This window comes from Nanorana parkeri, unplaced genomic scaffold (assembly GCF_000935625.1).
Source record: "Nanorana parkeri isolate BGI_ZX_2015 unplaced genomic scaffold, ASM93562v1 scaffold41, whole genome shotgun sequence".
In the NCBI taxonomy this organism is placed as follows: Eukaryota; Metazoa; Chordata; class Amphibia; order Anura; family Dicroglossidae; genus Nanorana; species Nanorana parkeri.
This window is the reverse complement of record NW_017306309.1, coordinates 1,858,880-1,882,263: the sequence shown is the minus strand read 5'-3', so window position 1 is coordinate 1,882,263 and position 23,384 is coordinate 1,858,880. Positions and strand designations below refer to the sequence as shown.

The following is a 23,384-nucleotide window of genomic DNA, read 5'->3' as shown; positions in this document are numbered from 1 at the left end:
GGTTGTTTTATACTAGGAACACCAAGCTACAGATGGGTTGTTTTATACTAGGAACACCAAGCTACAGATGGGTTGTTTTATACTAGGAACACCAAGCTACAGATGGGTTGTTATATACTAGGAACATCAAGCTACAGACGGTTGTTTTATACTAGGAACACCAAGCTACAGATGGTTGCTTTATACTAGGAACACCAAGCTACGGATGGGTTGTTTTATACTAGGAACACCAAGCTACAGATGGGTTGTTTTATATTAGGAACACCAAGCTACAGATGGGTTGTTTTATACTAGGAACACCAAGCTACAGATGGGTTGTTATATACTAGGAACATCAAGCTACAGATGGTTGTTTTATACTAGGAACACCAAGCTACAGATGGTTGCTTTATACTAGGAACACCAAGCTACAGATGGGTTGTTTTATACTAGGAACACCAAGCTACAGATGGTTGTTTTATAGTAGGAACACCAAGCTTCAGATGGGTTGTTTTACACTAGGGACACCAAGCTACAGATGGGTTGTTTTACACTAGGAACACCAAGCTACAGATGGGTTGTTTTATACTAGGAACACCAAGCTACAGATGGTTGTTTTACACTAGGAATACCAAGCTACTGATGGGTCCTATTTCATTGGATGCTTGCCACTAAAATGTGTCAGTCATGGAACTTGTAAAGGTGCCATATTGGCACGATGCCATACCATATGCACTGTAGCCAGACATGTAAACCAGAATATATATATAAAGTCATCAGGTTACCTTGGCATATAGAAGTAATATGGCAAATTTACCGAATTAAAGAAGAAAAACAGATGTCAGCATTCCCATATTTTTAAAAGAACTAGAGCAAAAATAAAACAATGTTTTCCAAATGATGATTCCTTCCAACTAAATATGTATACCTAAACTATAGTTAGCAGTGTGGAGTAAGAACCTTAACTCAAGTGGGACTAAGGTAGGTGAGCCAAGGATATAAAGTGGAAGTTTTCACCTTACACATTGCTCTCACCAACATCTTAAAGATCCCTAAGCTCTCCATTACTATCAGCTTAGTCATCCATCCTTGTTGTGGATACAGATCTACCAGGAAAGGAAGAAATACCTCTTGAGAGGCAGAGACATGGGAGACAAAGTAATGCCCATGAATGTCACACAGGATATTAACGACTTTGTAATAAATAATGTGCATCATTATTAGCAGCAAAAACATCAGATTCAAGATCGAATCCTACTGAATATACAACCTCAATTCCAAACAAGTTGACACACTGTGCAAAATCTACATACAAACAGAATGCAATGATCTGCAAACTCATAAACCCATATTTTATTCACAATAGAAAATAGCAAAGACACAATAGAAAAGTACCACTTACTTCATAAGCTTTTTGTTACCCTGTCCCAACGTTTTTGAGACGTGTTGCTGCCATCAATTTAAAAAATGACCTTAGTTTTTTTCTTAAAATTGCAAATTTTTGCTTGTGGGGAGACTGCTCCGTCTTATCTCTAATTGTTTTTTCTTTTTTTTTCATTTCTATTGTTATTTGAACATTTCTTCAATAAAAACTTTGAAAGAAAATGGTAAATTTTCTCAGTTTAAACATTTTCTATTTTCTATTGTGAATACAATATGGGTTCATGAGATTTGCAAATCATTGTATTCTGTTTTTATGAAGATTTTACACAGCGTCCTAACTTTGTTTGGAATTGGGCTTGTACCGATACTGACATATACTGAAAAAACATAGAAGAGACCTGAGTTAAAGCCTCTTTTCAGCACCCCAAGCATCACTATGAAAAAGGAAACTTCTGATGACATCACCACTTTGACTTGACTGAATTCCCAGGTAAATGGAGAAAAATAGAATTTATGTAGCTCCTACTCTGACCGTTATTTACAACAATCAGAAGACAAGAAATTGTAAATAACATTTCTCGTCACTGAGTGGAACCTTGTCAGCTTTACAGCCAAACACTTCTTCTAAAAACCAAGCATAATAAATGCTGATTCCCCAAGGATTCTGCTGCTGAACGTAGTCTAACTAACTAGGAAAATACCAGAAGTTAAACATAAATCTCTAGCCATTGTGGCAGACATATTTTCATTTCAGAAATATTTAAAAGGGAATTAACTAAAATCTAAGCAAAATGCCTCAACAAAATGTGAGTGTCACATAAATCGGAGCCTCTGGGAAAGATCGGTGTTAATTACATTCCCTCAACATAAAAAACACTTACAGAACAACAAGAGCCAACTTGATTCATACTATAGACTGTAGAGATTAAACTGTGTTGAGCCTTCTCTAAAAGAAAGACTGTGCTTTGAAAAACAAAATTTAAATTTTAAAAAATGCATTAGTTCTCCTAAGGGTAACGGGAGGACAAAAACTAGCGTTATGCAGTAAAAGGTTTTAAAGCGTCGCCTGTGGCCATTTTTGGGTATGGTAGGTTTTTTTTGCGATTTCGCAGGCGTGCATAATTTTAAGGCTTGGCGTGTTTGGTGCCTATTTACCCGACGTTACCCCGTCTTTTATATTTTACCAAAACTTGGGGTAATAATAAATGTTTCATAACATAATGTAGAGAAAAGTTTATTTTTCAAAATGTTCAGTAGTTTTTTTCGTTATAGTAAATAAAAAATCCCAGTGGTGATTAAATACCACCAAAAGAAAGCTCTATCTGTCCCCAAAAAATGGCATAAAATGTATTTCAGTACAGCGTTGCATGACGGAATAAACGTCAGTCAAAGTATTGCAGTGCAGAATACTGAAAAATGGCCCTTCATCAATATACCTCTTATAGCACAGCTTTAGGCTCCCATTGTGTCATCATGATGGGGCTGAAATGTTAATGTTGGTGCCTTATTTAATAATGTTTACTGTCTGACTGGAGAACCTTTTAAAGACAACATCAGAGCAAGGTTGCTGTTTCTCTCCAAAAAAAAGGGAAATTGGAGTGGCTGAAGCCCAGCTACTATTCATCACTCCCATTTCCTGAAAAATATGACACACTAAGCTATATTAATTGTTTCAGCAGTCTCTCCAGAAAGTCACACAGGGCTACACTTTCCTACACATAGAATGCCAATGTGTTATTAAGAGAATATCTAATACCATGAGTAACTAAGATAAAAGACCAGCTTCAACTGTGCCAGCAAGTCGAATTCTGTTTCCATATTGGTAACCAACTGTCCTACTGAAGGAGAACATTCTACACCACGCTTTATATATAGAAATCTCTGAACCCTTCCCTCTTGATATTAGGAGCCTATTCCTATATAATATTTAGAACTACCAGACTTACAATTATAAACATACAGGACTAATACATTAAGTCACTTCCTGTGACAATTATACACCAGGCTTCCAACTAGCCCCCACTTTACTTGCACCAGAACAATAGCAAACAAGAGATAGAAAGAAAATGGGCTGTCCCTTTCCGCGCCAGGCACTGGAGGCCCACGTGGTCGTGCTACCTAAACCAGGCAAGGACCCGACACACTGCAACAGCTACCGCCTCATTTCATTAATCAATGTAGATGTCAAGATTTACGCCAAACTTTTGGCCACGAGGTTGGCTACCCTTATCCCGGGCCTGATCCACAAGGAGCAGGTCGGATTTGTACCTGCCCGTAGCGCCAAAGATAGCATTAGGAGGACGGTCACTTTAATACACTGTGCTCGATCACGACATATCCCCTTCTGCCTATTCTCGGTTGATGCTGAAAAAGCTTTTGAGCGTGTCAGCTGGCCCTTTTTACGAGCCTCCTTACTAGAGGCGGGTTTTCCCCCCCCGGTTTTGTGGGTAAAATAATGGCATTATATAAATCGGCCACACGCCAGAGTACGGGTGAACGGGACACTTTCAGCCCCGTTCCAAATCGATAACGGCACTAGACAGGGATGCCCCCTCTCCCTTTTGCTCTATATCCTGGTCATGGAACGCTTGGCTAATGCCATTAGACTTAATCCCTCAGTGCAAGGCCTCCACATAGGCAAACAGGTCCATAAACTGGGGCTATATGCAGATGACCTACTGCTCTACCTCTCCAACCCCCTGGTGGCTCTCCCTTCGGTGCTGCAGGAATTTAAATTGTTCGGGGTCCTCTCCAACTACCAAGTGAATCTCCAGAAATGCAAGCTCTTAGACGTGTCGCTCACCCCCCACAGAAAGGGATGATCTTCGCGGGTCGTTTCCTTTCGCCTTGCGCTCAGATTATATTACATGCCTAGGGGTTCGAGTGCCGTCCAACCTCTCTGATCTTTACACACTCAACTTTGCCCCCCTGCTGCAATCCCTGGAGGATACTCTTGCCTCTTGGATGAACCTGCATCACACCTGGTTCGGCAGAATTGCCTTGTACAAGATGCACTTGCTGCCCCGCTGCTTGTACCTGTTCCAAACCCTCCCGATACTCCTTCCGGCTCTTTTCTTTAAACGTATTCGCTCCCTAGTTCTACGTTACATCTAGCGGAACAAGAGGCCTAGATTTCGGTATGCCCTTTTCCTCAGCCAAAAGGAGCATGGTGGGGCCGCGCTCCCAGACTTAGAGACCAACTATAGAGCCACTCATCTATCCCATCTAGTGGCTTGGTTTGACTCCCTTGACCCTCCCCTCTGGGTCACCCTCGAGCGGGACCTTTCCCCAGTCCCCCTAACTAACCTTCCATGGCTGCCTGCTGACCTGCAACCTCGCCAATCGGATCTTCCTTTCTTCGTGCCTTTGGTGTTACGGGCATGGACCACCACGATGGCTAGATATGACCTCTCTACACCTCAGGGCCCTATGACCCCCATCTTGGCCAACCCAGGCTTTCCTGTGGGTTGTGATGTCCCCACCTTTTTGTGCTGGAAAGCCGGAGACCCCTCCTATGTGTTCCACAGCCTGCATGGAACATGACACAAAGTCGCTGACTGTGTTGTTCGACCCAGACCCATGAGCATCCTGGTTAGCCTATTTCCAGTTCCGCCACTTTGTGAAGCTTTTGTCCTCTCAGGGCAATCCTTATAGGCCGCTCACCTCCTTTGAGGGACTTTGTGCTGCGGCCTTGCCCCTCCCACATCCTGTTTCCACGCTGTACCACTTCCTGATCTCCGCGACAAGTGGGGATTCGCTTTATTACTTTGCGGCGTGGGAACGGGAACTGGGGATCGTCCTCTCAGAAGATGATCTGACGCAAAAGTCTGTGCTTTACGCATAAACTCAGTATGTCCTCCTATGCACAGGAACGGAATTTCAAATGTTGACCAGGTGGTACAGATCACCGGTCAGGATGCATCAAATTAGCTCACTAAACCCGGACACCTGTTGGAGATGTCAGGCTGAGATAGGTACACTGACACACATCTGGTGGGGCTGCCCCATGCTTCTGCCCTTTTGGCGAACCGTCTCACATGTTTACTCACAAGTGGTCTCTAACAAAGTCCTCATCACACCTAAAATGGCGCTGCTATCCATCTTTCCGAGTTCCTTCTCTAAAGTGAAGAAATCCCTACTTAGATTCTTTGTCATTGCTGCCCGCACTTCGATTCCCCGTTATTGGAACTCCTCAGTCGTGCCCTCAGTGTCGGAGTGGACAGTGGAGATATGCAGGCTGATGAGATCTGAGGAGCTTATCGCAGAACGAGCAGATCGATCTGATACCTTTATGGCCAGATGGAGGCCCTGGATAATGTTTATGGCCTCTGAGGGGTACCGATCTCTACGGTGAGTGAGTTTCCCTGTGCCTCTGTCACTATTGGGTCTGCAGTAGTGTGCCTGCAGGGGATCCGGTGGTTACCCTTCCACGGAACAGACAGGAGTATGGTCATTCCCTTCCCCCCCTTCTTCTTTTCTTCCTTTCCCTTCCCCCCATCTCCCTATCTCTCTTTTACGTTCTGCCTTTCCTACCTCCTCTCCACCATTTCCCTTTTCCACCTTCTTTCTTGTCTGATGTCATGTGTTGTTCGTGGCTCCTTGGGCCCTCCACGCTTGTGGGTACCTAGCCCCCAGATTTCTGTTCAATACGTATCACACGATCCTATGCAGGGGCATGCACCCTTTTATACTTCGTTCCCTGTTCTGCTGAATGTTAATTGCCCAAGGAATGTGAGATAGATGCTTTATCTCGTGTTGTTTGGTTCTATGTTTTATGTACCTATGTATCCTACAAGGATGTTTATGTGCAAAATCTTTCAATAAAAACAATTTCTGTAAAAAAAGAAAGAAAATGGGCATAATTGTAAAATGGGAACTACAACTTACATTATGTTGCATTTTGACAAAGTTTTACCTTGTGTTTTGGAAGCTTCCCTAATTATTTTCTGGAGTTCTTTCATTTCCACGTCCAGCTCTTCGTAGTTAATGTCACGAGATTCCACCTTAGGAGCTTGGAAGAGTGAGGGGTCAGTACCCAAGTAGGAGCACTGTAACTGACCGCTGTCACTCAGGGTCACTATTATCCCTTTCATGTCCCTGCAAGAAAAATTCACATTGTACTATACTATGGCAAATAAAATAATATAATAATATAACCATGAAAAAAACCATAAAGCAGCTAAATATTTCCAGTCTTAAAGGCAAAAATATCCATAATAATAATTTCCCTTTGAAGTAAATGGGTAAAAAGTTCCCTATTTTCAAACCTAATTAATATTGTTTCTTGTGGTCACAAGACAAAGGCTGCTCAGTTTCTCATTTCTACTTAAGCATATAGTGAAGTGAAGTTTGGTAAGCATATAGTGAAGTGAAGTTTGGTTAGCACTTCTGCAATACAGCACTGGGGTCCTCAATTTAATCTCTGCTATGAAACTATCAGCATGGAGATTGCATGTTCTCCCTGTGTGGGTTTACTCCAGGTAGCCTGCTTTCCTCCCACACTTCAAAGCAATGCGAGTAGGGTAAATGCCCCTTGATTAAACTGGCCCTAGTATGCGTGTGGCATGTGCATGCATCTGACCTGAGACTGTAAGCTCCTTGAGGAAAGGGACTGATGTTAATAAATAATGTAATTGCTGCATAAAATGTTGGGGCTATAAAAAATACCTGTAATAAATAAATACCTGTAGTAAATAATAAATAAATAAATATATGAATGAATGTATACTAATCCGCAAGAAGAATGCCAAATGTGTTTACCTGACAAAGGTACATCACTGGTAAAGGCAAGCCTCAGTCCCAACTACTGGCATAAGAACTAACAAAGCAAGATCTTTTAGAAACTTTTACATCATCAGGTATGGCTGAATGAAATGTTGTGCATTCTTCTCAAAAGACAAGCCACACTTCCATGGATCTTCATGAATCAAAACGACTTTTATTCATTTAAACAACATACTGTAAAACAATGTCCCATGTATATAATACCTTTCACGCATTTTACCAATCTGGCTTAGTCAACTGACTGAAATTTTGCTTGCATCTGGTGGAATTAACGACGCTGAGGGGGGAATTTATCAAAACTGGAGCAGACAAAAATCTGGAGCAGATTTGCACTGCAACCAATCAGCTTCTCTCTCATTTTCAAATCTTACCTGAGCAAAATGAAGAGAGATGCTGATTGGTTGCCATGGGCAACTGCTCCAGATTCTGTCTGCTCCAGTGTTGTTCAATTCCACCCTGAGTGTTCAGTGTCTTCTTCTCTTTACTATTGACCATTTCCAGAAATCATGCAAGAGGCAATTAAAGTGACTCTGTCATGAGAGAGTTATGGGGGCTGCCATTGCAGGCCTCCTTTTAGAAATGCTAGATGCCTGGCTGTGTCTGATTTCAGTATGTTTTAGTCACAAATCTGGAATAAGCATGCAATAAATGAGTGTCAGAAAAATATTAGAATTACTTATCTCTATACTTGTTCTGGATAAGTGACTCAGGGAGCATTGGAGGCAAAGCATTAACCAGGGCACTAAAATTCTCAGCCGCAATTAATCTCTCACGACAAAGTACCTTTAAGATTGATGTACTCTCTGCTGTTTACATATACAATTGTGTCAAGGCTTGCGTTAACAGATAATTAGGAGAAAACAACTACGCCCTTCTACATTCCCTAGTCAGTGAAAGCAATACAGTCTTTGTAGCTCCACAAACTGAAAGTTAGAAATGCCAATTGGTGCTCTACGCAGTATTAATCCATAATAAATATTTATTTTTAAATTGCCTTAGAAAAACAGTATAATAAAATAGCTTCCTTAGTGGAATAGCTTCAATTTCAATACTACAGTCACACTGAGCTATTAGTGAAAAAAAGAAAAAAAAATAGAAGTCTTGTGTATTGGATGACTTGAAAGGGAATAATTCTGCCGTTGTAATTCTATTTCTGCTACAAAGTACGAACCATTCCTGCTCTATTTAATGAAAGGAAACGCAGTGTACCAAGCCTAATGAGCACCATATTACTGCCACACTTCCTATTCAATTTAATTTACTAAAAATACATTTCCATTCCAAAAACTGTGGAAAATAGAGTTTTTCCAAACTTCTATCTTATCTTATACAGCTTAATTTACAGTGCGCCCAAAACGTACTACAGCGTTTCTGCAAAATGTATTACCATATCTGGCACTCAAGAAATGACACCTGCAATTGCAATCACCTTTCCTCAAGATTTTTTACAAGGAATAATTCCGCTGTCTAAAGCACCACAGTCCCAAAGTGCCATATTTTTATAAGCCACTTCAGGTAACAAATCCACAGTATTTTTTAAAAGACCATAAGCAGTACTTGTATATTCTACATTTCTCATGACATAAATGGGGCTCTAAAGTTTAAAAACAATCCCAGCTACATCTGATCGGCGCAGTTTAATTGTAAGCAACAAGAGAACCCCTGTCTCCCTGGTGTTTATACTGATTTACGAAGTCAAGTTCGTACAGTCATACCTAATAGTGCTATAGCCACTGTGTCTGAAAGGAAGAAACATAATGCCAGATTTTATCTTTAGGAGGCAATACATGTAAATTGTGAAAGTGTGGCTCCAGCTAGGAATAGAGGAATCATTGCAGGAGAGGACCTGCTCATGTTCCCATATAAAGTAGTGAAAAGCAGGAAACAACTGCTAGTCACCCCTCCTCTACACCAAAACTGTTAATATACCAGTTACCAACTATAAAATTAAGTAAACTTGTTCACTCCAAATTATTTCCTGTAGGACTATCTCAATACATATGGACTTTAAAGTGTATTTTCACCTTTGCAGTCAAATTTGAGAAAACCTCTCTATACGTTTGTAATGCGCAATTATTCACAAAGCATACAGAAAAAAATTATTTAAAACATTTTTCTTATCTTTTAGATGTTTTGTTGTAGCAGGCAACATGGCCGATTTCAGGTTTTCCTTAGCACTTTCACAGTGATCTGTGAAAGACGGAGGACTGATATTTGAGGATTGTGTTTCCCTCATAAACTTCATTAACATACAATGGAGAAGCCACTCACCCCCTCACAACCCTTCCTAACATTACAAATGAAGTAGAAGCAAGCAGAAATGTTAACCCTTAAGAAGCTTAGAAACCCCCACCCAAGTAAAAGGAATTTAAACTGCAAGAAGCATTTATTTTTATTTTTTTTAGCTTATGTGAATGGGAACACGTAACAAATATAAAATAGGTGTTATCCCAATTTGGCTACAAAAGTGGAAATACACTTTGAGCCCATGACAATTATTTAGTAAAATATTAATCATTTTAAATATTACTATATGATATCATTATTATATTATATATTAATTATTAAATATTATAGTATATAATATATTAATTATTAAATATTAATTATGTTTTTAGACTTTTTTCAAAATGATTCTTTTTAATCTTTTAGCCTCATCACTACAACCCTAATAATCTTTATTATAATGGAATCTGCTGGACAGATTTTCTTTCAAGCCATTTCATGCATTTGGGACCATCGCCTTAATACCATTGCCAACAACAAATAATAAACAAAGCCTTAATCCGAATGACATAGTTAGGGCTAAAAACTGTAAGGTATTTTATCAGGAAGTAAAGATCAACTGCCATCATGACAAGTAAAGTATTTTCTGTTGCCAAGAAATTGCACAAAAAGCTTTTAAAGGGTGATTTGATGACAAAACACTTATCCTTGTAGGTGTTAGCAGTTCATATTGCACAGGTTATAGGTTAACCCAGGTTTGTTTTCTATTATTATTCAAGCATTAGCAAATCCCAGAGAATTGTGTTTCAGATTACTGCCAGTGGTTCACCTTCAAAAGCTAGATGGGTCACTTGCTGTGAAAGAAGAGAAAGTGGAAATATGGCTTGTAACGCTAAAGCTTCAAATGAGATAAGAACTTTCAAGTGACACTTAGCACCAAATACATGGAACAAAGAAATCCATTCTTGTTTGTAATGGTAGCCTAAAACTGAGAACAATCAAAGATATTAATTCCTTTTTGGCACAGTGAAAATAATTTTTATGTGATCTAATAAAATATGTAACTTGTTTTTTTGGCCCAAGTAGACATGTGTAATAGCACAGAAATATATTAAAGCTAAGGAGTCTCCTTTTTCTACAATGCAAGGCCCTTACTCCCAATGTAGGTAATATATGCAAGATGGCCAACAGACAAGTATTACATCTGAAAGGTCTTCCCATGATATCAATAGGATTATTAGAATAACTATGAATTATTGTGACTTCTTGTACATGACTACTTTGATTGTGCAAATCACCTAATACTACTATTACCATACCAATCTATGTGCGATAAATACTGCTAACGTGAACTGGTTATGCTGGCTTGGTTAAGGTTTTGCACAAGGGGCATTATATTTTTAATATAAGGCCTGGTCTTTAGTCCTCAAAGAGCAACATACATACAGCATATCTTAGATCCCTCTTCCTAGAATATGAACACTGGAATCCTTTATTTACCAATATGTCTAGAGTATCTTTGAAAATATCCATCAAAGAAAATAACTATAACATTATTCACTAATGCAAAAAAAATATAACAGATTCCTCCACCAATACGTAAGAGTTGTTGTTTGCATGATATTCTAACGGTGGTCGCCAAGCTCATTGGCTGCCTGCTGTATTCATTCAAAGATTTTCCGAGCGGCTCCTTCGATCAACTGATTGAGGGATACTGGCTGAAAAGATGCCGACAGTGACACCCACTGTGCGAATCAAGAACCAGACGAAATTTGTATGGAGTATGGCCAGCTTAAGATCTGGTTGATCTACCATGAGATGGGGCAAATCACCTGTAAACTAAAGGCTACACTCACAATTTAGTAAAGTTTAATAGGGAGATCTGCAATATATTTCAGGACAAATTATTCAATTTTTTTCTTCATGGGCTTCTGGTTACCTAAGCTTGGCCAGAACCCCCAAAGATATGTGTATAAAGTAGTATCTGGAAACATGTGAGTTAGACTTCAATATTACCGCATGTTCTTACTGAAGGTCTGTTTGAGCTATAAAATCGTATTCTTCTCACAGCCCCTATTATACTTTTACAGAGAAGGGATGAGTAATCAGCAAAAGCTATACATGTATTTACTATATGCCAATTCTCCTTTTCATGACACACAAGCAGCTTTTTGGAAAAGATCTGTAGCACCTACAAATCTATCGGTTTGTATTCTTTGGCAATATGCAGTTTTGCTGCTGTAGCCATCATCTAGGCAGCTACGAATCACTGGTGTGAAATGGTCACCAGCAGCTGCATTAGATAACAAGCATAGCTACTGAAGCTGGTGATTCTGCCACTAACTCCAAACACTGATTAAAGTAAATGACGTAGTGATCTTTAATTGACTGCAATTCATTGTTTAAAACCGTTGCCCAGTATTATCACCTCTTATATTTCTTATTTGCATTATAGGAATTGAATACATGCCAAGACCTGGAGTATGGCTGTACCACTACTAACATGTAATACATGTCCGTTCTCAGTGAGGCATTTCCCCCTGCCTGCCTCTGCCCCGCCCACCGAGCTGTGTGAAGGTGGGAGGCCCGGGGAAGGGAGGAGACAGGGAGGAGCCTCCCTGTCCCTCACTTGCTCATCACAGGTGAGACATCGAGCTCGATTTTCTTTTTTTTGATTGGACAGCTTGGACAAATGGCACTTTGCCATTGGTCCAAGCCATGCACAGGGCTCAAGCCTCTAACATCAAGTAGAGGCTGTTGCAGCTGTTGCCTTACTATGTTAAGTTACACAAGCAGTGGGGAAGCCCGCTGCTGTGTAACCTAAATTAGCTATCAAAAGCTGGATGCAGCGCTCTGTCCATGATAGGTTACACAGTGGGGAGGCTTTCCCTGCTGTGTAAACTGATAGAAGCCGGTCTGAATGGAGAAAAACGGTCAGCTTCACAATACTAGGTGAGGCCCTGCCTCACCTGCCTTCCCTGACTGCACACCCCTATTGTACATGTACACTTGGATTTTCTATATCTTTCTCCACTGAGCCCATATACAATGATGATTCCATATGAGTTCTTATATAATTATAACAATTCAGGTCCTCTTACTTGCAAGCACACTTTTTTGCCCCATTTCAAGGGCAGAATCTGAGGCAAATGCTCTTAAAATGGCCACTGGCATATTCCAACATACACAACCAAAACCCTATTTCTACTGTAGATTTTTTATTATCAACAAAGGTTTGGTCATTACATAAAGACTTACATTTCACAAACAAATGTCTGCAAGATGTTAAAGGACATATACAGGTGAAACTCGAATAATTAGAATATCGTGCAAAAGTAATTGCAGTAAGTGCTGCAAAAGGGGCCCAAACCAAGTACTGAGTACATATGCATGCTTGTACTTTTCAGAGGTCCGATATTGTTCTATGTACAATCCTTGTTTTATTGATTGCATGTAATAATCTACTTTTTTGAGGTTGTGGATTTGGGGTTCTTGGGGTTTTCATGAGCTGTAAGCCATAATCATCACAATTATGACAAATCACGGCTTGAATTATCTTGCTTTGCATGTAATGAGTCTATCTCATATATTAGTTTCACCTTTTAAGTTGCATTAGTGAAATAAATGAACTTTGCACGATATTCTAATTATTCGAGTTTCACCTGTATATTGTGTAAGTGTATAAGTGTAAGGGTATAAAAAAAGGCATCAAAATAATCCATAAAACTAAATGGTTTTGTGCAAGCCATGTATTTTATTCCAAATATTTATCAATTATTTAGCACAAAAGACAGTAGCAGTTACATATATAAAGAGTGTAATCTAGTTAACTGAATTTTATCTGCCTTTAGTTTGTAGAGGATGTCAAGAAAAGCACTGGCACGGAAAAAACAAATCTGCAGTGCATTTCTTAGCAGGAACAAAAAACTAATTTAACAGCTGTTGACAGACTAATGCTTTAATGTCAAATAATACCACCATAAAAAGTAAACTAAAGGAAACAAAGAAAAGGGACTTAGTGATGCGTAAACTTGAAGTGCGTAAAATACTCTAGAAAGTAGGTTACTTTTGGAAGGTGATGAGATTTAGGTAATTCTGGATCAGAACTGGGGAGCCACCTAAGTGCTTCACTCATCTGAATAAATCTATTGTAGAAAACTGAAGGAATATCATGCCTCCTGTGTGCTGCATAAGATGTAGATAGAGTGGATGTCATTGTGAAACATCAATCATTCAAATCCTATTAATTTTCTCATTTCTAAGATATATGTATTTCTGCATGGGAAAGTAATTCACTATACTACTTTAGTCTAATGATTATAACATCGATCCATTCCAACTTGTATGGGACTCAATTTAGCCATGTATAAAATTAACTATTTATAGGTATATAGAAATGACTGAAAATGGACACACAAACCCTACTGTCTACTATTTAAAAAGGGCAGCCAAGCTCCCACTTTATATGATGTTACTTTACTAGTGTAATTTTGACATACATTGTCCATCAACATGAAATAATATCATTGACAGAGCACTGCTTTTTACAGTTATAATTAAAGGAAAATGTTATAATCTAATTTGCTGTTGAGATCTCTAAATAAATGACACATCAATAATGTTGTTTCCACTTCTTAAGACAAGTAAACTGCTACTATGAAAATTAGCTCATTTCCATGAAAAAGCAGTGTAATTTCTATTCAACCCCAAGTTTAAAGATAACTGTAATGTATGTATTTACCGCCACAAGCACTGGCAACTACACTATATGGGCAAAAGTTTGTAGACACTCCACATCTGCCTTTATGGCCAAAAGCAGGAAGACACTGCTACAAATTAAGTTTTGGTGTCCCCATTGAGGGCCTGTGCACACCTAGGCAATTTATTGTGCGGTTTGAGTCGCCCAATATCACGCAAAACAAAGATTCCCATTAAAGTCAATGGTGGCTGTTCACAACTTTGCGATTTGTCGCACGACCGAAATTGCCTGTCGCGCGAAAAGGTGCAGGAGCTATTTTTGTGCGGTTGTCGCACGGTTTGGGTCCCATAGACATCTCTATGCATTGAAAAACGCGTAATCTACAATGAACAGTCTCGCTATCGTAACCGCGCAACAACCGCGCGAAAACAGCTCAGCATCTGAATCGCCTAGGTGTGAACCTAGCCTGAAGGGCACTGGAAATTAATACAAAAGATGTTTCAGGCTAGGTTTACACCTAGGCGATTCAGATGCCGAGCTGTTTTCGCGTGTTTTTGAGTGCACAACTGTTCATTGTAAACCGCGCGATTGTCGCGCGTTTTTCAATGCATAGAGATGTCTATGAGACCCAAACCGCGCAACAACCGCCTGAAAATAGCTCCTGTTTAGAAAATATAAACTTTACCGGTAAAATGGTTGTGATAAAGTATCCACACAGGGACAACAGCTGTAGCATGATTCATGATTGTTATAGTAAAGTGTGCCTTCTACTACAGCTGGTCACACGTGACGTTTGACCAGCTGTAGTAGAAGGCACACTTTCCTATAACAACACTCTTAGCCATACTGCAGCTCTCAACGTGAGCAATTTTTACAGTCTGAGCTGGCTGACATTAGTCTTCCCTTTTGCCAAATTGTTCTTGGCAACAACAAAAAGCTCATAAGTGTCAGGAAAAAAAAACACCAAAAAGTCAATATATTAAATAAAAGCTGTTATATTTTCAACTGTGAAAATCCATTTCAGCAACAAACTTCAACATTTGAAACAAAATCTAGTTATTTGTAATGAAGATATACAGTACTGTGCAAAAGTTTTAGGAAGGTGTGAAAAAATGGTGTAAAGTAACAAAGCTTTCAGAAACAAATGTGTTAATAGTTTATTTTTATCAATTAACAAAATTGGAAGTAAAAAAACATAATCATATAGGGGCTATACAAGTTATATGCCCTTATTTCACAATCCTCTTTTTCAAGAAGTTTATAAACTGAAGGCATTTGAATCATGGGCTTCAGCAGTGCTTCTATATTTATATCAGGTATATGAAGGGAATGTGATGACATTTTCTGTAGAGGTTCAAACTCCGCTCTCATTGCAGAATAAATCTTTTTTACAAGATCTACAACAGCATTATGCATTACAGGTACAAAAGCATATCTTTACACATAGATTGACACATTTATTTATATTGCATCGGGATGTATCGTACACCAAAACAACTTTATCAATGGGGTCGGAAGCAAACCCCTCTATATGATAGGCCTGGACAATCAGATGGTACCTTAATACATCTTATGTGGCGCTGCCCCAAACTTCATAGATATAATTCAGACTATAAATGGAGTGCACTCAGTAACACTACCGGTGGATCCTCAATTATGTCTTTAGGGTATCTTGTCTGGGAACTCAATAACAAGCTTCCTAAAACTCTCTATTACTAGGCTTTTGTTTATGGCTAGGAAATTGATAGCACAGAAGTGGATATCACATAAGCCACCTACACTTTCACAATGGGAACAAATAGTCAATATGACCCTGGAAAGAGAACTATTGATAAATTATGGAATAGATGGATATTACTTGTAGGATCGATGGGTTCCTAAAATTTTGAAAAAAATAGTTTTCGGACAAATAAGGGGCTCTTTGTATTTTCCTACATAATAGGGGATGCTTTATACTATATATATTTATCACTATATATATATTTTTATTTTATTTTTTTTTTAAATTTAATGTCACAATCTGCAGTCCGGAGCCCTTGGGGAAATAGGCTTCAGGACTATGGAGTGGATTGAAGGCACAGACCGGAGTGAAATCAGGGATGTTGGTCAGAGGGAGACTAGAAGCTAATGGTCTGTCCGTTATCGGGGACGCACTAGAGGCACATTGTCTAAGAAGGGCCGGGTTTTCTACAGAGCCCCTAATGGTGAGGGTGATTTTGCAGCCGTACACCCTCCGGGCTGCAGCCCTCTAGCATACCTACACAGACTTAAAGGGCTAGTGGAGGCACCAGGGAACTGGATATAGAGACAGGTAGTGAAGAAACTTGAAACCAAGAGGAGGAAGATGGGAATAGTGGCACACAAGGAACGCACAAGGAACGCGAGAGAGAGTGAGAGAGAGAGAGTGAGAGTGAGAGAGAGAGTGAGAGAGAGAGAGTGAGAGAGTGAGAGAGAGAGAGACTCACACACATGTAAAGGTGCAAAAAGCACAACACAGGACTCAGGAGACAGTAACATACAGGAAAGGTAAGTAGCTAGAGGTATATAGAGGTATACTAGTAGCACAAAAGGTATAAAGTACAAAAGTAAGCAAGAGATGTGAGTTGCACATGCATACAAAGAGAAGCAGGATGACAGAAGGTAAAGTACAAAAAGAAGGATACAGAGATAAATGCACATGGGGTGTGCAGACAAGGAAGTATACGAAGTGCAGGTAAATGCACACAGGGGGTGTGCGGTAAGAAAGAATCCAACACAGCTGCAAGGTAAGAGAGAAGCACAGAAGTAAAGGGGTGACTACGAAGCACAAGGAAGATACACTGGAAGGTAAGTGACAGAACTAAAGTACGCAAGAGAACGTTAGGCTATAGTAGAAGAAAGCAAGTAAAAAGGAGGAAGCAGACACACAATGACTGGAGTGGCAAAACACTGAAGTAGATAAGCAGAGAGAGATAAGCAAAGAAGGCAGAATAGAGAGATTCACAGCACACTGGTGAAATCAATGGGAAATCTTCAGCAAAGTACAAAAGCAAACACTGAAATAAGCTATAGCAAGGGACAAACAGTGAAGCAGGGATTTAAGCCCAACAGAGATAGGGGCTGGTAAACAAGGAAGCCAAAAGCACAGGGAAAAAAGATCACAGGGATTGCAAGAGAGAAAAGGGGTCCGAAACAAGGCATAAGTCTTGTTGCTCGCACCCAGAGCATCAAGTGAGGTAGTCCTAAATAGGGGAGGAGAAGTGCAGATTGGCTGCAGCCTTGTGAAACGCCATAGGCTGGCAGACCAGCACCAAGAAGCAAAGTGAAAATTCAACATGGATTTCCGGATATCGTCACATTTAATGCTTTAAATGTTATATTCATTGAAGTCTCTCAATGATATGTACTATGTATATAAACATAGGTAATGGGTTTTTTTTACATTTATGTTAGTTGTTGTTGACGTGTGTAACAATTGGATTGGTGTTTGTTGGAGTCCTATGCATTTGTTGTGAAATATGGAAAATTATTAAAATATTCTTAAAAAGTGGTAAAAAAATAGGTCTGTCCCTTAATAGATATAATTCAACCACATGAAAATGTATTCCAGTCAATCCAGCCCACTGTTTAATCTGTGTCGCATGACTGCTCTAAATTCCTGACCCCCGACACTGGCTTGTGCTCTGTCCTGGATATCCACTGTACTTCTGTCAGTGGGTTTTCATGCTCCAATAGCCCCCAGAACTAAACAAATCAGATGTATTAATAAACCTAGGGATATTTGTGTCTATCTCCGACAGGTGCCCGTTCTATATCCCTTTCTCTTAATTATCTCTCTTTCATCTCAAATTTTCCCTGGTAAAATCTGCCCACTGTTAACTGATATAATGCAAGGAATTAAAATATGAGATGTTATAAAACTTGTAAGTTCTGGCATAGATAGCCACTATGTGAATCATCTGATATTTAATTGGCACAGTCTAGGCTAAGTTTTTCTTCTTGCAGTTTGTATTTTTAAACTAAATAAAGAATATATAAAATGTGTCTAGGGTAAAAGATTGTATACTGCAGTGAAGAGGCCAATCAAATTAAAAATCAGTATGTTACTCAATGCCGTCTCAGCGCAGACCTGTAGACACAAGGTATGAGAACAGGATCAAAGAGATGTCTTGTAAAATTGTATTATAAGGATAAGTTAATTCATTGGAAAGACGTGGAAATCCCCTATTACTACAGATTTTTTTTGGGACAATATTTGGAGAACATATTATGCATTTATAGTAAAACAAACACATGCAAGTATATTAGCAGCCTTGGTGGCCATCAGAAACATATCCACACCAAAACTGCTTATAGGGTGATGAAAAATGTATACAATGGCATCAAGATAAATGAAAACATTATAAAGAATGTGATTCATTCTTATGAAGAATGTGATTCCTTCTCAGAACCTGCCAACACGGTTAACCTATAAACAGTAATAAATGTCTCTAAATAATATGAAGGGTTAGTATCATGGCTAGAAATTCAAATGTCTAAAATGTAGAGTAATTTGCTTTAGTTTAGCAAAGGTGAATTTTTAACAACACTTACATGTTTCTGTAGAACCATCATTCAAAATACATGGTACAAACACTGAAACACAGTAATCGGCTCACCAGGCTGTCCAGACCATAGACAATGGTTTACAACAGCATTCCTTTCCAAGTGAACAAAACGCACCTGCATGGATGTCTACTTTCTATTCTGCGTTATATGTGTTAAATAAATGTAATGTTTTGATCAAGGAATAGTGCTGGCTCCTTTCAACTTTTTGAACTACAGGGTACCGAGCAAATAACCTTGATTAGAGTATTAAAATAATGAATGAATGAATTATTAAGCAGAAAACACTACCATGTTGAAGTAATACTAAAGTGAAGCCGATTAACCACCTCCGACCGGCTGTTGTAAAAAGACGGCCTGTTGGCCCCGCCCACTCGCATGCACCACGCGCGAGTGGAAACTGCCCAAATTTAAAAAGAGGCAGCGATGCCTGTTTACATACAGGCAATCTGCCGGCTCTTGTATAAGGTGCCGATCGTGCGCCCCCCACCCCCCCGTCAGCTGGTCCCCGTCAGATCATGCAGTGCCCCCTCCGCTGTGCCCGGGACCAGCATAGTGGCTCTGTGACAGGGGATCAAAGGGAGGTCGGTACACGATCTCCTGCCATCCCCTCTCCGTTGTCAGAATGCAGGAAGTGATGTATATTACATCACTTACGCATTCTTGTGTCACTCTCCGGCTTCAGAAGCTGAAGAGAAGCTGATGAAGCCGATTTCTGCTTCATCAGCTTCTTTGGGGGTCCCTAGGTGACATTAGGGGTTTCTTAGCCCCCTATGCGATAACAATAACGGTAAGTGAAAAAAAATTACAGTCCCCACCCATACATGCACACATAAGCTTCACCTATGGTCAATTTTGGGTATGGTAGTTTTTGCAATTTCGCAGGTGCGCGCAATTTTAAGACTTGATGTATTTGGTCTATTTACCCGACGTGACCCCATCTTTTATATTTTACCAAGATATTGGGTAATAATAAATGTTTCATAACATAATGTAAAAAAAAAAACACTTTTTGTTTTCAAAATTTTCTGTAATTTGTTCTTAATATAGTAAAAAAAAATCCCAGTGGTGAATAAATACCTAAATACCCCCAAAAGAAAGCTCTATCTGTCCCCAAAAAAATTGTATAAAATGTATTTTAGTACAGCATTGCATGACGGATTAAATGTCAGGCAAAGTACTGCAGCGCTAAATACTGAAAAATGGCCTGGCCAGGAAAGGGGTGTAAACACCTGGACAGCAAGTGGTTAATTATCCTTGATTGGAGTATTATTTTTTTTAAATGCATGATCCCTTAAAACTATGCAGGGATTTCTGGGACATCTGGGTGGGGTGACAATTATGAGGAAAAGTGGTCAGTTCATAGCAGGTTAAATAGTATGAATATCCATTTATAAAAAAGTAAAACAAGGAACATAGGGAATTAACTGCCTTGCCATGTAATTAAAATACTACAACATAATCCAATCATTGCAGTTAATTAAAGTTGAGAGTTCGTGTTTGTCTTGAAATTAAATCATAGCAGAACACAATTTTCCATTATTAAAAAGCCAACCTCTCTTGTTCTGCCCTAATGCTTTAATGATAGGGTGATGGCAGTTACATTGAGGAACTGCAGATGGGCTGGAGGGGAGAATTAATATTCTTATTGCAATTGAATGCAAACGCTCAACAGTGCCTTCATTCTAAAGACCTTTTGTCACCTCGCCCTCTTTTCTTTGTTATGTCACACCAATATGGCCCATTTAAACTTTTCTTTTCTTGGTGTCCAAATGAACTGCCTTTTATAAAGGTCAGACTATACAGTCTAATGTGCCAACTCTACCACTATTGAAGTCATATTTTAATTGTGACCAGCATAATGACAAGTTGGGTAGTAGATGTATGAAGCACTCTAATATTCATCCAAACTGGATTTTTACTAATATGCAAATATTAGCCCAAAAAATAAAAACCTTGCCCATGCAGCAAAGTTGCCACCCTTTCCATTTAAATATATGTTTAAATGACATCTGTGATGAGAGAAATATATGAAGAAAACAAAATGGTACAAGTACGCTACTCAACAGAAAGGAAAGCTTAACCAGAAGAAGATAACAAACTCTTATGCAATAAAACCAGAATTCTTTCTTGAAAATTCAAAAGCACCACTAAAGTTGATTTACTAAAGCAGTTAAGAAGCTTTACTCAGTACTGAATTGTAGGTGTTTTAAGTATGAATACTAGGGATGCACTGATACCGATATATTGGTACCGAGTACCGATACTTTTTTACGGTACTCGCTGATACCAATTACCAAGTACCGGAAGTCCCATTCAGGAAGCCAGGTGGCGTGAGGTGTCTCGCCACTTGGCTTCCTGATTAGCCAGAAAGCCGGGCAGCGTGTAAAGACTCGCCACCCGGCTTCCCGATTAACACGAAAGCCGCCCCACACGAATCCCCATAATAATAAAAATAAGATTCCGAAATGTCTCTGCAGTGCGGATCTCTGGCCCCTCTCACCTCGGCATGTCCAGTCTGTCACCCCCCGGGCCTCTCCAGCCAGGGGCGGCTTTCCTCCGGTATCCAGCCGGAGCCGTCTTGCTGGACAATCATGGAAGCCGGGCGCCGTGTAATGACGCGGCACCCTGCTTTCTGATTGACCGGGACGCCGGCTCCATGCTCCCTCGTCATGAGATGCTTCCCGGCCAATCAGAATGCCGGGCGCTGCGTCATTACACGGTGCCCGGCTTCCTGATTGGCCAGCTTCCCAAGCAATCAGGAAGCTGGGCAGCGGGTCATTAACCGCTGCCCGGCTTCCTGATTGGCCAGCTTCCCAAGCAATCAGGAAGCTGGGCAGCGGGTCATTAACCGCTGCCCGGCTTCCTGATAGTATCGGGCTAGGCATCGGAGCATTTGGGCGAGTACGAGTACTCGCCCAAATACTCAGCATCAGCACTGATATCGATACTAGTATCGGTGCATCCCTAATGAATACCCAATTGTGTACAAATTAAATAAATATATTATTGAGTAAAGATTCTAAACTCATTCAGCTAATCAGCCCCAATGTTTTTTTAGAAGTCATGCATTTCCTTTATCAGGATTATACCAAGGTATAAAAATCTGACTTTCACAATGGAAATTGCTACTTCACAGTACAACTAACATCAATTGTGATGTACAATTACCAGTACCAGAAGACACAATGAGATTGATTTACTAAAGGAATTGAGACTGCTCACACAAATAATTTTGTGAATATTTCCTCATTTACCAATTATGTGCAGATGACAGGAGTAAACAGGACATGTTTTTCTTATTATTATTATTATTATTATTTTAATGGGAGACAGTACAGTTTCAATACAAGAGGGTTAGGAGGGCCCTGCTCATGGGAGTTTATAATCTAAAAGGGATGGGGAAGTGATTCAAAAGTCATTATCTAGCTGAACTAATGAAGAAAGTAAGAGTACTGTTTTTAGGTGATGGCAGGATAGACTTCCCTAACAAGATGAGTTTTCAGACATTGCCTAAAGGCAGACAGAGTACGAGATAGCCAGGCAGATTGGGGTAGGAAGTTTCACAGAATGGCAGAGGCTCTGTAGAAGTCCCGCAGGAAAGCATGGAAGGAGGTGACAAGTGAGCTAGAGAGCAGAAGGTCTTGGGAGGAACAGAAAGGATGTCTTGGGCAATATTTTGAGAAAAATTTGGTGATGTAGCATGCGACAAGGTTGGGATTGCTTTGTATGTATACTGAATTAAATCGGAATGTATTTACTGGTTTCTTAGACACTGAACATACAAGAACAAAGCTAAGCAACAGGCTACTCCAATACTTTTAAAGGTTAAAAACACTGACAATTGAGTCAAATCTGCAATTAAAAAAGAAATGCTATGCAGAGCTACTATTACGATTGGTAATATATTCTGTGAGTCATACCTGTCGGACAATGCAAATAGTAAAAGTTGACAAGAGTACCACTGGCCAAACAAAAATATTAGAAAGTCTATTTAAAATGCCAATGCACGTTGCAAAATGGCATCATTTTCTCATCCCATATCTGTGGGGACATAACGCTTGTTTAAACCATAGTAAAACCATAGTAAAACAAAGTATGTGGTTTTTCAAAGACACTTACTGGAAGTTGGCAACTTTTACCGCAACAGGAACATGTGGAAGCTGCGCTGCCCACTTTAGTGTCACATCCTGGTACACAAGCAGCATGTTATTATGGTTTCCGACCAAAGAGTTTATTGTTCCTTCACTCACTGTTGAATGACAAGAAAAGGTAGTGAGAAAATTGCTAAGTATAACATGACAGAGACATCAAATTTTCCTATTTCTCCTTCATTCAAAAAACATCCAATACACAAACACTTATCAAAGGGGAACTGAAACTGCATACAAATCTAACGGCATATACTCTGCTCATTATAGGCTCTTATATTCAAACTATGATAGAGTTTATCAGTAGTTGTCAGACCTAATATAACGTGTGTCAAAGGTAAATGCTAAATTAAGTGCCCAGAGTGATCCTACAGCATTTAACTGTTGTCGCTTACCAACATAGATGGGCATGAATCCTATAGACCTTGAACTAGGTTTACATAAATGAAAAATAACAATGATGAAAGAAAGTCTTTCCCTTGCCAATAGTCAGGGAAAACACACTGAATATAAATGTTTACCTACTGCTCATCACAATAAGAATTTAATATAAAGTCTGCTTCCTGTGAACCTGCGTT

At 39.5% G+C, this 23,384-nt stretch overlaps 1 protein-coding gene across 1 annotated transcript in view; it reads right to left on the bottom strand.

The window, feature by feature from the left end:
* BBS9 (Bardet-Biedl syndrome 9) overlaps positions 1-23,384 on the bottom strand; it is a 248,417-nt gene that overhangs the window by 151,859 nt on the left and 73,174 nt on the right. The window contains exons 10-11 of the mRNA XM_018571278.1: positions 22,778-22,907; positions 6,278-6,459 (exon numbers count right to left, since the gene is read on the bottom strand). Coding sequence (XP_018426780.1) covers positions 6,278-6,459; positions 22,778-22,907 — 312 coding nt within the window. The remainder of the gene's footprint in view (positions 1-6,277; positions 6,460-22,777; positions 22,908-23,384) is intronic.